Genomic DNA, 16534 nt, shown 5'->3' with positions numbered 1-16534 from the left:
CTTCTCCATCACTGCCACCACGACCTGTCGCATGCGTCACTAATTCTCTTGTCTCTAAGAAGGTAGGAGGCAATTACCTACTGCCACCTAGACAAATATTACATTACTCTGCCAGTCATTATATTACAGCACAGACACTCAACCATGGCTTATTATTTGCAGATAATAATGAATAAATTTTAATAAATAAGAATTTTAAGACTAAGTGAAATTGGACAATTTCTCACGGCACGCCTGACGATCTCTCACAACACACTAGTGTGCCACGGCACAGTGGTTGAAAAACACTGCTCTACGGTATGTAGACTGTATTACATGCGTGTTGAGCAGAGAGGAGATATTATAATATTATACAGTATCTGGAAATATAGTGTGTGACTGCTGCTGAAATAAGGAAGAGACTTAGGATTCTCCTTTTCAAATCTGAAACCAAATTGCTGAAGCAGCACAGTCTTTAGTTACTTAAACTAAGCATTGGTGGTTAAGTGGTAGAATTCTCGCCTGCCACGCGGGAGACCCGGGTTCAATTCCCGGCCAATGCAGAAGTGAGTTTTGAAAGTTAAGCCTTCACCAAAAGAACATTACAAGCCTTATCATTTCTGCCCAAACTAGTCGAACTCCATAGGGAGGGTAACCATGCTCGTGGGTTTCCTTGGTGGAGTCCAAACAATTTAGAGATGTTTTTTTTTTTTTTTTTTTTTTAACTTTTCCAGCCTGATGAGCATCAACAACTCTTTTTCTGAGATCCTCACAAATTTCCTTTTTTCATACCATGATACACTTGCACAAACATGTGTTGTGAAGATCAGACTTTGGTAGATCCCTGTTCTTCAAATAAGACAGGGTGCTCACTCACACCTGATTGTCATCCCGTTGATTGAAAACACCTGACCCTAATTTCCCCTTCAGACTAACTGCTCATGCAGACACCAACAATGTCCTGCACAAGGCCCGAGTAGGGTAAGAAATATTACATGGTTTATATTACTGTGTCCCCTTTTTAACGCATTCATGATCATTATTGTATACATTACAAAGATAAAGGTAATGTTCTTCCCTATTTGTGGATATTCTTGAAGTGAAATAGATTAGGCCACCTAGGGAACACTAAGTTACCTAGGAGCAGTGATGAGAATGACATGTCTAATAACATTAGAAATACATTAATAATGTTATTATAATAGAAATCAAGGTGTGCACTTTAACATTATAAAATATACATACACAGCAAAATCCACAGAAACAAATCCACTCTATTGGAGTTTCATTTCAACACTTTTAAAGTGTCCGGAGGGGTCCACATTCCACAGTGTCATTTTAACACTTTAATAGAGTTCACATCAACTCTTTGTATAGTTGAAATTGAACACTACTCAAGTGTTAGTTTCTCAACACCAGTGTGTAGTGTTAGAAATTAATTCTCATAGGAGTAATTCATTAAATCTCATAGTGTTAATTGCATACTATTAAATGAGTTGCCTCTAACACTATAAAGTGTTAATATGCTACTGCACAATTAAAATAACATTCAAATGATTGCAAATCTAAAAGGCAAATAAAGAAAAAAAAAACAGTTGGTTGCTTTATAATAGTTTTCTTTTTTTCAAGGGCGTTAACATTACTGACCCCTCAGGTCAAGGCTTTCTAAATATAACAATTGGGCACTATGTACTCTCTTTGATTATTCTCATTAGAGCACTGCTGATCAAATGGCCTAAAGTGTGTCAGTTCATTCACAGAGATGACAGAAAACTCATCCATTTGGTTATCTTCTTTACAGTATGCATTGAAGTGGTCATCATAGTACATCGTTTTTACATTGCAGGAAATAATGAAAGCACTCTCTTCATATATTATTATATCACAGATCTTTTTGAACACAGGGAGATCATAGGTACATCCAGTGCATATGAACACACCAACCTGATACTCAGTACCATAATGTCTGACCCACTTTGTACTTGTAACACTCAAACAGGCTTCTAAATATAATGTCTGACTGAGTTCTTCCCCACCTTGCAAGTTACAGATGGTTTTTGATGTAGGACCAAATTCAAACCTTCTAAAACAATCATTTTCACAGTTAAATGCCAATTGACGTTGATGTTGCTTTACTAATGATTTAATGAGATTCTTGAAATTTTTGCCACATCTTTTGAAAATATGGTGCTTAGCTTCAAATCGCATTCACCACATATGGATAAGAGGGCCATTTTTTTTTATGCATCTCAGATAGTGCATCATCAAGTGGTGCTTGGGAATCGACGTCTTGTCAGGAATCAATTCTTTGAATAGAGTATGGTGATCACAGATCAGATGTTTTAAGTAACATATCATCCCATCAGTTATGGTGTAGGAGAACACTATATTGACAATCTGTATCAAAAGTAGGAGAAAGTTCCAGTGATTGTTATTCCTTTCAATGACCACCAAATATCAGTGGAGTGTTGTGCAGAAGACACCATGACTGTATGGCATTCAAACCCAGGTGTTTGCCCTTATCATCCATTTTTAACCCACTTATGGGTATGAGTATGAACCTCTTTGGAACGAAAAATTAACCCAGGATGATCTTCAGTAAATATAGATTGAACTTCTTCCTTACTAATTAAACAAAGCCTACAGAAATTAGTTGCACTGTAAGATTCCCAGCAAGCCATTTAAAGCCAAATTATCTCCTGTTACTTGAATTACTGAGCCAAACAATGGTTGTTCAAAACAAGGAAGCTGTATGCCTTCGGTTTCTAAGATTTTCAGGTCATCAATAAGGGGCTTTAGTATCACATCAAAACCATATGTCTTAAGATCTTCTGTGTAGAATCAAGCTGTAAGATGTACATTAATCAGTACAGAGTTACACTTGGGTGGAAGATTTTTTTAGAGTAAAATAGATTCAACCAAGTTTGTGGATCCCCCTCTTGGAACCTAGAGGGTTAGCAGTTTCAAAATCGTTGTGATAGAGTAGAATCTGAAAAGCATGCTTTTGCTGTGAGAACAGTGCATGGTTTTGGAAACACGACCCATCATTAATGTCTTTGTAAACTCCAACTTTGTAAACTTGGGCGATCATTTGAACATTCCGCCTCATATTCTCCCTGAGTGGAAAGATCCTGATTAGTATCAATCTCCTGATCCATAGTGTGACTATGTACCTTGCTGAGATGTTTTCGGAAGCCACTATAAGTACAAAATGGTAACAGGCGACCTGGCTCTCCACATTTTAAATGTAACTTTTTGCTAGGATATAAACCATGTTGAAATTTTAAATGTTGGCGAAGAACCAAACAAGTTCTGAGGTGTGCTTTACATACAAAACATGTGAACATCTTCAAGGCAGTTAATCTCGCTGCAGCAATCATGCTCGAAGTTCTTTAACACGCAGGCTCTCCATTGCTCTTCTGACATCGATGTTATATATAGTGGTTTGGATAAATGTGTAGAAATCACAAAGAGCTTCATCGTATGAGAAACTGAAGACATAGTGAGCTTTGAACAGTTCATCAAAAGCTGCCACTGATGTGTGCGCCTTACATGGGATCGCCTTTTGGTCGATAATAATGTAGAACTTTTGGATATCCTTCTTTCGCTCACCGATGCAGAGGAGAAATGGTTGTCTTGTGTCAGCACTCTCAATGAAGGTAGTCACACTGGCTCCTTCCTGAAGGTCAGCAAAGGGACATAAAATAAATATGAAAATAAAACTCTTTGCTTGTTTTTTACATTATCACTAGCACCGTCACATCTTGTTTGCAGGTGGTGTAAGCAAAATGAGATGCAGGTCTCAGAATCCCAAAATAACCTACACCTCAAGAGCTCCTAAAATTAAGATCTGATGTTTAAATATTAACTTTTGCATACCTTAAGATAGCTCACAAGATGGCTGGTTGCTTGAGCTGAACTGATCTTGGATATTTTTTTTCTGGCCTCTTGAGGTTAGAGGGAGCAGATGCAGCTGCAAAAGGATTGAGGACATGTCGCTGTCCCATCCTAAAGACATCACAAAAGAATTAAATGATCTCTATTTAATTATTTTTTTAAAGACTGGAACATTTTTAAAATACAAAACAGTTTATACTGACCATTTTAGTCCTCAGATTCAGGTTCAGTTCCTGACAGCAGCTCGCCCATATTCTTAAGAGTCTTGCAGTCTGCAATGATTTTTGGCTTGAAGAATGTTGACCACTTTGCCAGGAACTTCTGAGACACTTCGTCACCAAACATCATGGAGAAATCGTGGTCGATCTTTAAACAAGGTTTATACAGGTTTAAACATAACGGACATAAATGGATAAAAGGTCAAATACTAAAAATTAAGATCTGCTGAGTTATTTATGCATACATTTGGGATATAAAAGATTAGAACGTTGAATTTCTCAGTTTGGACCGGCCTGTTGTTGTTATGGTGATCACTGAACAACTCCTTTCTCTACTGTACCAGTGAACTCCTTTAATAACTACAGAGAAGGTCATTTCCTTGTCAAAACTACTTCCAAAGCTAAATATTTTCTTACCAATCCAGATACAGCAAGGAAACAAGTGAACAAATCCAGGACAGAAGATGATGCATCCTCACCCACCATCTTCTGTCAATACTGGAAAGTCGCTCATCTTCTCATCAGTGAAATATCGTATTGTAGATATCGCCTCCCTGCACTCCTCACCAAATTGCTGTTGACAAGTTAACAGAGATTCTTGGTTGTTTTTTGGACCATCCTGAAGAACAGTCTTGGAATGACACCGGGAGCTAGCACAGGTGTTATGTTGAACTGTCTTGATCCTCCATGCAATGAAGCCAGTATTACCCTAAAGGATCATAGTAGTGTTCCTGTTTAAGAAAAGACCCAAACAGAGGCATCTCGTTCTTGGCTTCAAGAATGAATTACTCAACACAATAAGTTCACTCAATGACTATATAAAATTACAAAAACAAGTGGAAAATACAAAGCTGAGCAACCTATAAACACTCATCTAAAACAAGATCATTTTAACTTTAAAACTATAAAAGGGAAGAAAATATAAACACACACACTGGTTTGGGTTTTCAGACAGAATACAAGAACTTACATATCCATGTTTGGAGAAAGGATCTTGGAGGTATGGAAAAAGTGTCACAATTCCCAGTGCATAATTGGTCCTCACACTTGACCATGGAATCCTCCTTTCAAAATAAATCAATTTACTTTGCAAGTGTGTATGTTTTGCAAGAAGTTAAAGGATAAATTCCCATTTTATAGCAACACAGAATATCATTCTTTAGCTGCGTCACATGAATCTGTTGTGATGACAAAGGGAGGGAAGTGACCTTACCCATGTAGCTCTAACATATGCCACACGTAAACAGATGGTGAACGTCCTGTTTGCAGACATGTTAGTGTTTTGGTCTTTTCATACTCCTTGAAGATTTCCTCACTCTTTGGATTGGCACTCAGAACACAATCAACTTTCTGCCAAAACATCTTACATTGTTATGACATGCTCATGGAAATTTAAGAGGATTTTTAATGCCTTTCCTTTATGTCGAGAATACATTTACAAAACACTTCTACAGATAAGTATCAATAATAAACAATTACGTAATTGAGTATTTTAAATGCATTTATTCAAAGCTTACCTGTCTTGCTTCATTCTGCTCCATTAACCCTGTTGGGTTCCTCCTCTTTCTTCTGGACTCCAGGACAATTGTGGAATCTGATGAATGGGATGAAGCTGGGGATAGTGGAGTCAGTACAGAGGAGGATGCTTGATCTGAGACCAGCAGAACATCCAGATCTACAAAATCACAGACAGAACAAAATCAATTTAAATCAGTAAAAAAAAAAAAGCATTTCAACAAATACTTGAATGGTTACATAAAAAAATCTAAAGTATATTATCTTCATTAAGTACTTTCCATATACGAATAAGATGTACGTAACGTAATGATCAATAGTATAGCAAATGATAATAGTTTGAGGTCCTTCAAAAAGATATTTTAGACTCTGCTCCTATATAACTTCATGTGTTCCCTACATGGCCTCGTCTATTTCACTCGAGAATATCCACAAATAGGGAAGAACATTACAAAAATAAAGGTAATGTATACAATAATTATCATGAACGGGTTTAAAAAGGGGGAGAGAGAGTAATAGTAATCATGTAATATTTCTTGGCTAACTACCACAAACTTGGAACAGAATACCCCTTCAGGGAAACTGCCGTTCCTGAGTTTGGACACACGAGGGCAGTCAAGCTCCATCCAGCACAACGCCGCCTGAAACAGAAGGTATGTTTGGGCTATTTTACACTGACGCAGCTCATCAGCGTTATTACTGTGCATTGTCTAGTTTTCACGTATCAAGGACAATACACGGAGCTTCTGAACTGTTTCACAGCATCATCATTATGATTTATTTTTTAAAGAACGCACCCTCTTCTCTAGACATGGAAATGTTTTTTTTTTTTTTTTTTTAAGTTTACATTGTCACAAAGCAGCTGTACAGATATCTGGATATATTATTTCAATGTCCATTCTTAAACACGACAGATGAACAAACAAAGAAACTAAGCACATGAAAAGGTTAGATAGACCAATGATTAAACACTACTCCGTTCAAATGAATACAGAGGCCAGCTCAGATACCACAACGTTTAAAAACCTCGACATTCGCGGCGTCATAAAGGGAACAACCGTCAAGCATACCATCAGGAAACTTATAGAACTCTGAACGTGACGTCATAACAGATCTTATGGCTCGCTCCTCCGATTTGACTAAATATGTCTGTGCGCGCACGCCGGGGAGACTGACCTAGACACGGTATAAGGACAGAACACAAACACATTTAAAACATATTAACACATTAACATTATATCATGTACATAGCAGTATAGTTATCATAATAAATTACACAAATTAATTGCTAATATTAACATTATTAATGTCTTTCTTAATATTATTAGTCATTTCATTCTCATCACTGCTCCTACATAACTTCATGTGTTCCCTAGGTGGCCTCGTCTATTTCGCTCGAGAATATATATGGTTATTACCATTTTATTCTCTATTCATTCATTTTAACATGAGCTCATGTCTACAATTGTTAAATAACAACAATAATTATCATGGACGGGACAAAAGGGAAGAGAGAGATTAATAATATCATCATGTAATAGTTCTTGCCCACAAATCCGCTTCTAGAAAATCGACGTTCCCGAGTTTGGCCACACGAGGGCAGTCAAGCTCCATCTAGCGCAACACAAAACGCCGCCTGAAACTGAAGGTAGGTTTGGGCTATTTTACAGACACAGCTCATTACTGTGCATTGTGTTATTCGGACATAACCACAATTAACGGCTCATCTATATAAACAAACATTAATATTCATAGGACTATATTTAATATAAAACCTTGTACATCATTTAAACATATATATACACACACATACAAGCATACATACATATATATATTAAGTGTCATTTTATCTCTGTACCACGTTCTAATATTGAGACTGCCGAAGAAAATTTTCCGTTTTCTGAGACGATGAAGTGGCTCTGAAAAGAGCCTTTGTGTATATTAGACGGAGTTGTGGTTTAAGCGCGTTCTCCGCGAATACGGCGGGCCAGCTGAATATCCTTGGGCATGATGGTCACTCTCTTGGCGTGGATAGCGCACAGATTGGTATCCTCGAACAGACCGACCAGGTATGCCTCGCTCGCTTCCTGCAGGGCCATGACGGCCGAGCTCTGGAAACGCAAGTCGGTCTTGAAGTCCTGAGCGATTTCTCGCACCAGGCGCTGGAAGGGCAGCTTGCGGATAAGCAGCTCAGTAGACTTCTGATAACGGCGGATCTCCCTCAGAGCCACGGTGCCGGGCCTGTAACGATGAGGCTTCTTCACGCCGCCGGTAGCCGGCGCGCTCTTGCGGGCAGCCTTAGTGGCGAGCTGCTTCCTTGGCGCCTTGCCACCGGTGGACTTACGGGCGGTCTGCTTGGTTCTTGCCATAGCGTCAAACTCTGCACTTCGCGGATAGAAAAACAGAATAAACTGCGCGCGCGAACGCGACCTTTTTAAGCCATAACGCCGCCCTGCGCTGATTGGGCGTCTCGAACGCGCTCGTCTGCTATTCGATAGAACGTTTTACGTCACCTGTTGACTATTGGACCGTCTTCTCTGCCACCGTTCGAAACACAAGACGCCCGCCACTATTCTATTGGCGCTCTCTGTAACACAAATGCTTTGTTCGATAGGAACACACACAACGCCGTCACAAACCATTTTCACTCCTCGTGGACTTCATTTAACCAGCACGCTAACTGCTATTGTTCTTATAGTCATTACTTAAATATGGTAACAAATCATGACTAGAAAATTATCGTCCTTTTTTAAATTATAAATATGCTGTCTTAAAAGTGCACAATTTCACCCCTCAGATTTCATTTAGACAACACGCTAACTACCACCATTACTACTACTACTTAACGTTATCACATAATTATTAGCAAAGTATAACGCTTGTGTTTTCATTTCAAACGTGCTGGCTGTGTAATGCACACTTTCAGTAGAAAAACGGGTGTAAAATTGCACTTTTGAAGCAGAGATGGTGGCTCTTAAAAGAGCCTTTTGGTACTGACAAAGCAGCAGTGGACGAGTTTACTTAGTCTTGACGGCCTTCTCGGTCTTTTTGGGCAAAAGCACAGCCTGAATGTTGGGCAGCACACCACCCTGAGCGATGGTCACTCCGCCGAGCAGTTTGTTCAGCTCCTCGTCGTTACGCACGGCGAGCTGTAAGTGGCGGGGAATGATACGAGTCTTCTTGTTATCACGGGCGGCGTTACCGGCCAACTCCAGGATCTCAGCGGTCAGATACTCCAACACTGCGGCCAGGTAGACCGGAGCGCCGGCACCGACGCGCTCGGCATAGTTGCCTTTACGCAGAAGCCTGTGCACACGTCCCACGGGAAACTGAAGTCCAGCCCTGGATGAACGAGTCTTGGCCTTAGCTCTAGCTTTTCCGCCAGTTTTTCCTCTGCCACTCATCTTGACGTTCAGATCTGTTCTAACAACTCCGAAATAAACATTCCACCGCGAGCTCTCCGTGATATAGACAAAACGGCCACTCTCTTATTCGATAAGAACGCAATGGCAGATTAGCCAATCACAAACAGGCCGTCGAATTCCAGCGTCACCCCTCCCACCCCTGTTTGTGCTTGTGTGTGTGTGTGTGTGTGTGTGTGTGTGTGTGTGTGTGAGAGAGAGAGAGAGCGCGCGAATGAAAACAGACAGAAGGGAATATTCATACAAAAGCACGAAGTAACAACTATATACTGAATTTATTTATTCTTATCATTAACATTTATTTATTATGTATCAATATGTTATCCTACATATTCTGTCATCGTTTTGGAGATCAGGAATGACGTTTAGGAATCACGATCAGGATTCTATCCTACTGTACTAAAATCAGTATCAGCTTGTGGCTATGTGTACATGATATGTAGCAGATATGTGTATCCATACTATTGTATGTTTCTAACGTGTATTGCTTTGATTCCATAAAGCTTGACTGAAAATGTTGCTCTTTAAAGGAAAATATGGGTGGCTCTTAAAAGAGCCGTTTAAGGAACAAAAGCATGAAAGAAACAAACGTCTTTACTTCTTTTTGGGTGCTGCCTTCTTCGCCTTTGCCGCTTTAGGCTTTGTGGTCTTGGGCTTGACAGCTTTCGCTTTCTTGGGGCTCTTGGCTGCCTTTTTAGGGGTCGCGGGCTTTTTCGCCTTCTTCGGGCTCTTTGTGGCTTTCTTTGCGGCGGCCTTCTTCGCCTTCTTAGGAGACTTCTTGGCCGCGGCGGCGGGTTTCTTGGCCGCTACCTTCCTGGGCTTCTTAGTAGCGGCGGGCTTTTTGGCTTTGGGCGCGGCTTTCTTCACGGGCTTCTTGGATTCGGTCTGCTTCTTGTTCAGCTTGAAAGAGCCAGACGCGCCGGTCCCTTTGGTCTGCACCAGAGTGCCTTTAGTCACGAGACCCTTAACGGCGATCTTGACGCGGGAGTTGTTCTTCTCCACATCGTATCCGCCGGCAGCCAGCGCTTTCTTCAGAGCAGCGAGAGACACGCCGCTCCTCTGCTTAGACGAGGAAACGGCTTTGACGATCAGCTCGCCGACGCCAGGGCGGGCTTTTTTTGCTCTCGAAGCTGCTTTCTTCTTGGGCGCTTTGGCCGGCGCACCGGCGGGAGCGGGTGCGACTTCTGCCATCTCTCTTGGAACTACGTAGAATACACGAGTCGTACGCTGTACGTTAGTGTGTAACACAGGAACCACCCTCCCCGCGGCCGGGGGCTGGTCTTAAAAACGGATATGAGAGCGTTGTAGACTCAACTCGCGCGCCGCTGAATGAACGCACGGACGCGGCGCGCGCTCAGATGTGTTTTCTCATGGCATTTCTCGGTGAAAATCCCACTCGCAAGACGAGATTCAAAACGTTGAAGCACACGCTGAGCGAGGATGGGCTTTCTAGTTTCTCCCGTGGCCCGGCCTGGCCGACTAGAGAGCAACAGTCTCGCGTAGCGCACATGAAAAGGCGCGGCGCGCGTTGTGCTCAAGCCGGCGGGCTGCGCATTTGGTGCGATGTGGTGTGTAAAAACGGGCGAAAAGCAGGCACGGCCGTCGTATGCGTTCTGGGCCGAGTTAAAGAGGAGCCTTGGGAAAGAGCCTGATGTCTTGGCAGCTGTCCAGTGGTGTGTGTAGTATTTGAAACAGAGCGCGTTGGGGGCCGTGTAAAGCACAGCGTGCCCGGCCTCCTCCTGGTTAGCTCGGTCGCTTCCTCCCTGACCCTAACGAGCACAGGCCTCGGCGCTACCCTAGCCCTTCTTCCTTCCACCCCGAGCTCGGCCCTAACGCTAACACCGCGAACCCCGAGCTGTGCTCTAACCCTAACGCCATTAATCCCAACTCTGCTGTCACCCTAATGCCCTTTATCCCAGCTCCGCTATAGCATTGTGTGTGTTGTATTCCATGCTGCTAGAACATTCTTTTCGATGTCTATGTGCTACTAGAACATTCTTTTGAATGACTTTGTGCTAATGTCACATTAGTTCGAATGACTAGGTGCTACTACAACAGTATTTAGAATGATTATGTGCTTCTTGAACATTAGTTCGAATGACTAGGTGCTATTACAACAGTATTTAGAATTATTATGCGCTTCTAGAACCGTAGTTCGAATGACTACGTGCTACTGTGACATTAGTTCGAATGACTACGTGCCACTACAACAGTTAGACCAGAGATGCCCAAACTAGGGCCCGTCGGCCAAAGTTGTCCCGTGGTCATTTTTGATTTGGCCTGCCATGCCATATGTGAGAAGGGTGGGAGGGGGAAATTTAATTGATGCTGATCTTCATTTCTAATTTAACATAACATTTTTTAAATTTATTTTTGAACTACAAAAAATGCAAACTGAAATTAAATGTAGAGAATATAAGAATTAGAATTTGATTTAATGTACATGCGTACTTCAAGGCCAGCGTTCATTGCGACAGTCAACAAACAGGTAATAATGGAGAGATCCAGGCAGTGGCACACAGACAAGAGGAAATTTAAAAAGGTTTGGCAAGATGACTTTTTATTTACTGAAATCAATTCAAAGGCAGTGTGTCTAGTTTGCAAGCAGTCAGTTGCTGTTTTGAAAGAGTACAATATCCATCATTATGAAACAAAACGGTCTTCAGCTTTCTCAAAGGACAGCGGCGAGGCATAAAACAGAAGGCTAACGAGCTGCTTGCTAAACTTCGATCTGAGCAGAGCGCGCTGCTACGTCCTTCGTCAGCTCAAGAAAGTGCCATACGGGCCAGCTGTCAGATTTCTTGTATTTTACATCAAGAACAGCTATGTGCCAAATCCATCGGGCTTGTGGATGTTATGCATGACGTCGTCAAAATTGTGAATGATGTACGCTCCAAGCCGCTCTCTCACCTGCAGTTCAAGGTACTGTTGGATGAGATGGATGCGCAATATGGTGATGTGTTGTACCACCAGGAGGTTAGATGGCTGAGCAGAGGAAAAGTTCTCAGGAGATTGTTTGATCTGCGTGATGAGATCAGAGCTTTTCAGGAAAGCAAGATTGGTAGTATTCAAGAGCCCATGGATAAGAAATGGTTTTCTGACCTGGCTTTCCCGGTGGACGTCACAGAGCTGCTCAATGTTTTAAATGTTCAGCTCCAGGGAAAAGACCAGATTATCACCCAGCTTTTTTATCACGTCAGAGCCTTCAAACAAAAACTACTGCTGCTCAGAAGACATCTCTCAGCAGGTAACATTCACAATTATACTATTCACCATAGTTTTATGTGCAGTTATTATTATTATTAATACTTATATTTAGTTAGCATTTATATCCAGTGGTGTCAGCTTTGGGTTTTTTTGTTAATCAAGCTGATAAATTTTGTGTCAAAGTTCTCTTAAATTATCATGATTTAATTTCCTTGTTTTGTCAGTTATTTATTCTATTTGCCTCCCTCTCTCTTCTTTCACTCCCTGTCTCACACTGTTCCTCTCTCTCTCATCTCCACATCCAGGAAATTTAGCCCATTTTCCCTGTTTTACAGAGGCAGGCATGGTGAAAGAGAAGGTACCTGAGTATGATGCTGTTTTCAGCAACCTTTTCCAGGAGTTTGACAGTCACTTTGAGGACTTCAGACACAATGCTTCTGACTTTGAGTGGTTTGTTCAACCCTTCACCATCAGTGTGGACACAGTTAGTGATGATCTACAGATGGAACCAATTGAGCTTCAGTGTGATTCAGAACTCAAACACAAGTTCAGGTCCCTTCCCTTGACAGACTTCTACAAATGTGTCCCAGCAAACAGGTACCCAAAGATGTGCAAACAGGCACAAGTGATGCTGTCTCTGTTTGGCAGTACCTACCACTGTGAACAGACTTTCAGTCTGATGAACTTAAACAAGTGTAAACTGAGATGCAAACTAACTGACTCTCACCTACATAATATCCTGACTTTGACAGTAAGTCGGCTGAATCCCAATTTGGAAAAACTTTTGAAAAATAAGGACCAGCTTCATGTGTCTCATTAGAGGTCACTGATATTGTAGGCATGTGGCTGTATTGCTTATAGCTTGAATAGTTGTATTAGGTATTGAACATGTATTATAAATGGGATTGGTTCTATGTTTTAATCATACTATAAGTTTCATTGAACTATAGAACTCTGAAAATAAAACTGCATTAGTGAAGCAGATACAGACTAACGTTTTCTATTTATTTATTTATTTATTTATTTGTAAATATTATGAAATGATAAATGAGGAGAACCATGGCAACTTTAATTTTAATATAATACAGTCTGGTATAATGCAACATTTACTTTTGCCCCACAAGCCCTCAATCAAGTTTGATTTTTGGCCCTTCACAGGAAAAAGTTTGGGCACCCCTGATTTAGAATGATTATGTGCTACTAGAAAACCATTTTCAACTACTTCCTGCTGCTACCATCTATTAAGATTATTAAGAATAATTTTGTGTTGCTAAAGTCCCATTTTGCATTGCTCAGATTATACAACCCCCGAAACCGTGCAACAACCCTGTTTAGATTTACTCATCTCTTCATTTAGCAGACTGCTATAATTACCCCAAAGCCTGAACATGCACGGGAGAGCAGCGTTTCAGAAGTCCCCCTCCCCCTCTCTCTCACACACACGCACAGCGAGAGAGAAAGCGAGATTACTCTTTGTATGAAAAGTGGGGGGCTCTTAAAAGAGCCGTTGGGTTGATGAAGACGGCGGTAACGCGCTTTACTTGGAGCTGGTGTACTTGGTCACGGCCTTTGTGCCTTCGGACACGGCGTGCTTGGCCAGCTCGCCGGGAAGCAACAGGCGCACGGCGGTCTGGATCTCCCTCGAGGTGATGGTGGAGCGCTTGTTGTAGTGAGCCAGACGAGAAGACTCACCGGCGATGCGCTCAAAAATATCATTCACGAAGGAGTTCATGATGCCCATGGCCTTGGATGAGATGCCGGTGTCAGGGTGCACCTGCTTCAGGACCTTGTACACGTAGATGGCGTAGCTCTCCTTCCTGGACTTTCTGCGTTTCTTGCCTCCTTTGCCGGCCGTCTTGGTCACGGCTTTCTTCGAGCCCTTCTTGGGCGCGGTCTTGGCTGGATCGGGCATGTTGCTGCTTCTCGAGTAAACGAACAGAAAATGTTTAGCGCCCGCCTCGCGCCCGCTCTATTTACAGACCCACATGCTAATGATGCCCAGACAAGACACTTTTTTTTGATTGGACAAAATTCGATACCTCCTACTGCACTCTGCTTCCTCCCTTCCTCCATGCTTTCTCTCTCCCCTCCTCTACGCTTCCCTTCCCTTCCCTTCCACTTTCAGGACAACGTGCACTATGAAAAAACAATTGGCTTGAGAAAAAATCGTTTTATATTATATATGCATGTATATGAGAGAGAGAGAAATATAGAAGTAAGTTTCTACTAAAATCATCCACTAAATCGTTTTAATCAAACAGGTTATGATATTTAATACTGTGCATATACATATAGTTTATTACAAAACATACAAAAAGAGCTACCATTTACGCTACTTCTGTATAGCGTTTGAGACCTTATGCTTCACGAAAGAAAAAGCCTCCCCCCCCCCACGCAACAGCTCTTTTTCCAGACAAGTGGGTGGCTCTTAAAAGAGCCGTTGTATTCGCGTCGTTCGGTGTTAGAGCGTTTAACCGCCGAAGCCGTACAGGGTGCGTCCCTGGCGTTTCAGGGCGTACACCACATCCATGGCGGTCACGGTCTTTCTCTTGGCATGCTCGGTGTAGGTGACGGCGTCGCGGATCACGTTCTCCAGGAACACTTTCAGCACACCGCGAGTCTCTTCATAGATCAGACCAGAAATACGCTTTACACCACCACGCCGAGCCAGACGGCGAATAGCCGGCTTGGTGAATCCCCTGGATGTTATCGCGAAGCACCTTACGGTGACGCTTAGCGCCTCCTTTGCCGAGTCCCTTACCACCCTTGCTTTTTTTTTTTTTTTTTTAATGAGTTTTATTGAAATTATGCAAAATTCACAATCTTACACAAGTCATATTCAGAAAGAAAGGGAGAGAGAGAAAAAAAAAACTTACATAGTTAAAGTACAATTACACGCAAATATTGTCCCACACTGAAGAGTCTTTAAACCAAGATGTGCTGCTTTTTAGTCTTTTTAGCTCTTTTTGAATGTCCTTGAATACAACATCACTGGATATAAACGTTTGATTTATAGTCATTCTGGACCTTGTTTTCCAGAGTTTAGATTTAGTCAAACATATTATGAACCAAATGAAGTCATGCTGAGTCTTGCTACAATTTTCTTTAAAAATGCCATAGAAAATTGAGTTCATATTTATTTCTATATTGAGACCAATGATTTTTAATTTAGCCCATGTTTCTTTAGCGCGATAACACTCTAACAGGAAATGTTCGAGTGTTTCCTCTTCATTACAATTAGGCATCGGGCATTTACTGGATTTTACAAAACAGCTCCATTTTACAACCGCTCTTACTGGGAGCCTTCTTACAGCGACTAACCAAGTTGTATCTCTCAGGTGTTCAGATAGGATTTTATTCTGTAAATTTTGGAGACATTCTTTGTTTTGGTCTTCCTCCAAATTTCTGAAAGCCACAGGGTTACAATAAACTCGATCAACAATTAAAAGATATATTTCTTTGCTCGAGTCTTTCACCCAATCGATGTTTAGATCTTTAAATTTGTTAGTGAAGTCGGAAAACATCAGTTTATAATACGGAATACCTTTCCTCGATGGACCTTTTTTAGATTTCCAGTTAGAGATGTTCCCTATCCATTCGGTTTGCCTGGCAATACCACTCGCGATGATTTTGCACACTGCTATTTTAGTTTTTAGGGATATATCGACAGCCCCAAGGCCTCCCAGTTCCCTTCTCTTAAAAAGGAGCTCACGTTTTGTAACCTCACGAGTCGTATCCCATATGAAATTACAGCATATTTTATGAAGTCTTTTTACCCAAACTTCTGTCGGAGGTAAGATGCATGATAAAAACAGTATTTTTGATAATAGAAAAGTTTTTATAATATTTATTCTAGTTTTATAACTTAGATTACATGATTTCCATTTATCAATTTCATCTTGTATTATTTCTTCTTTTTTTGACCAGTTATGGTCGACACAGCCATTATTATCTATATATATACCTAAAACCTTTAATTGCTGAACTTCTGGGACATCTATGGGAAATTTGTTTTTTTCATTTCCAATCCAGACACATTCCGTTTTAGCTTTATTTAAGGAGGCTCCAGAGACTTGCTCATACTCGCTAAAATATTCAAAGATGATGTCTAGTTCTTGTTTAGATTTCACAAATACAGTTATGTCATCAGCATAAGCAGAGATCACGACTCTGTTCTTTCCTATTTGAAGACCTTTAAGTCTATGATCATCTTGGATTTTTTGTACAAGTGGGTTTATAGATAAAATATATAGGGCTGCACTCAGAGGGCACCCTTGCTTTACACCCCGCATAACT

The 16534-nt window shown here is 41.2% G+C and overlaps 5 protein-coding genes, 1 long non-coding RNA gene and 1 other non-coding gene across 8 annotated transcripts; 2 read left to right on the top strand and 5 right to left on the bottom strand.

Moving 5' to 3' along the window:
- Positions 1-471: 471 nt before the first annotated feature.
- trnag-gcc (transfer RNA glycine (anticodon GCC)) lies at positions 472-542 on the top strand. The gene has a single exon. It is a non-coding gene; the product is annotated as a tRNA-Gly (tRNA).
- A 985-nt stretch (positions 543-1527) lies between these two features.
- On the bottom strand, positions 1528-5805 carry LOC108261410 (uncharacterized). The gene is made up of 7 exons (XR_008395136.1): positions 5612-5805; positions 5308-5444; positions 5065-5158; positions 4512-4825; positions 4080-4242; positions 3859-3987; positions 1528-3658 (listed from the first exon to the last, which is right to left on the bottom strand). It is a non-coding gene; the product is annotated as an uncharacterized LOC108261410 (long non-coding RNA).
- A 1349-nt stretch (positions 5806-7154) lies between these two features.
- LOC128630853 (histone H3) lies at positions 7155-8033 on the bottom strand. The gene has a single exon (XM_053679166.1). It carries the CDS (start codon positions 7976-7978, stop codon positions 7568-7570), a length of 411 nt encoding a protein of 136 aa, XP_053535141.1. The 5' UTR covers positions 7979-8033; the 3' UTR covers positions 7155-7567.
- Positions 8034-8554: 521 nt separating this feature from the next.
- LOC124627526 (histone H2A) lies at positions 8555-9013 on the bottom strand. The gene has a single exon (XM_047153810.2). It carries the CDS (start codon positions 9011-9013, stop codon positions 8627-8629), a length of 387 nt encoding a protein of 128 aa, XP_047009766.1. The 3' UTR covers positions 8555-8626.
- A 363-nt stretch (positions 9014-9376) lies between these two features.
- LOC124626018 (histone H1-like) lies at positions 9377-10237 on the bottom strand. The gene has a single exon (XM_047153809.2). It carries the CDS (start codon positions 10220-10222, stop codon positions 9626-9628), a length of 597 nt encoding a protein of 198 aa, XP_047009765.1. The 5' UTR covers positions 10223-10237; the 3' UTR covers positions 9377-9625.
- A 1649-nt stretch (positions 10238-11886) lies between these two features.
- Positions 11887-13201, top strand: LOC108261413 (general transcription factor II-I repeat domain-containing protein 2A). Of its 2 annotated transcripts, none has more exons than XM_017462311.3 (2): positions 11887-12278; positions 12574-13201. In XM_017462311.3, the coding sequence occupies exons 1-2, from the start codon at positions 11888-11890 to the stop codon at positions 13056-13058; spliced, it is 876 nt and encodes a 291-aa protein (XP_017317800.3). In that variant the 5' UTR covers position 11887; the 3' UTR covers positions 13059-13201. The 2 variants fall into 2 exon arrangements, with proteins under 2 accessions (XP_017317800.3, XP_047009764.2); XM_047153808.2 differs by having other exon boundaries at positions 12544-13201.
- A 349-nt stretch (positions 13202-13550) lies between these two features.
- Positions 13551-14150, bottom strand: LOC128630859 (histone H2B-like). The gene has a single exon (XM_053679172.1). The coding sequence runs from the start codon at positions 14148-14150 to the stop codon at positions 13776-13778; it is 375 nt and encodes a 124-aa protein (XP_053535147.1). The 3' UTR covers positions 13551-13775.
- Positions 14151-16534: the final 2384 nt, after the last annotated feature.

Source organism: Ictalurus punctatus, unplaced genomic scaffold (assembly GCF_001660625.3).
Source record: "Ictalurus punctatus breed USDA103 unplaced genomic scaffold, Coco_2.0 Super-Scaffold_100068, whole genome shotgun sequence".
Classification (NCBI taxonomy): domain Eukaryota; kingdom Metazoa; phylum Chordata; class Actinopteri; order Siluriformes; family Ictaluridae; genus Ictalurus; species Ictalurus punctatus.
Note: the sequence above shows the minus strand (reverse complement) of the source record. Positions and strands in the feature narration are given on the sequence as shown.

Bases quoted from the DNA above. Each gene is read 5' to 3' on its own strand.
- LOC128630853 (XM_053679166.1), bottom strand. From the start codon at position 7,978: ATGGCAAGAACCAAGCAGACCGCCCGTAAGTCCACCGGTGGCAAGGCG.
- LOC124627526 (XM_047153810.2), bottom strand. From the start codon at position 9,013: ATGAGTGGCAGAGGAAAAACTGGCGGAAAAGCTAGAGCTAAGGCCAAG.
- LOC124626018 (XM_047153809.2), bottom strand. From the start codon at position 10,222: ATGGCAGAAGTCGCACCCGCTCCCGCCGGTGCGCCGGCCAAAGCGCCC.
- LOC128630859 (XM_053679172.1), bottom strand. From the start codon at position 14,150: ATGCCCGATCCAGCCAAGACCGCGCCCAAGAAGGGCTCGAAGAAAGCC.
- LOC108261413 (XM_047153808.2), top strand. From the start codon at position 11,888: ATGCATGACGTCGTCAAAATTGTGAATGATGTACGCTCCAAGCCGCTC. The intron at 12,279-12,543 runs GTAACATTCACA...CTCCACATCCAG, and splicing joins CAGAAGACATCTCTCAGCAG to GAAATTTAGCCCATTTTCCC.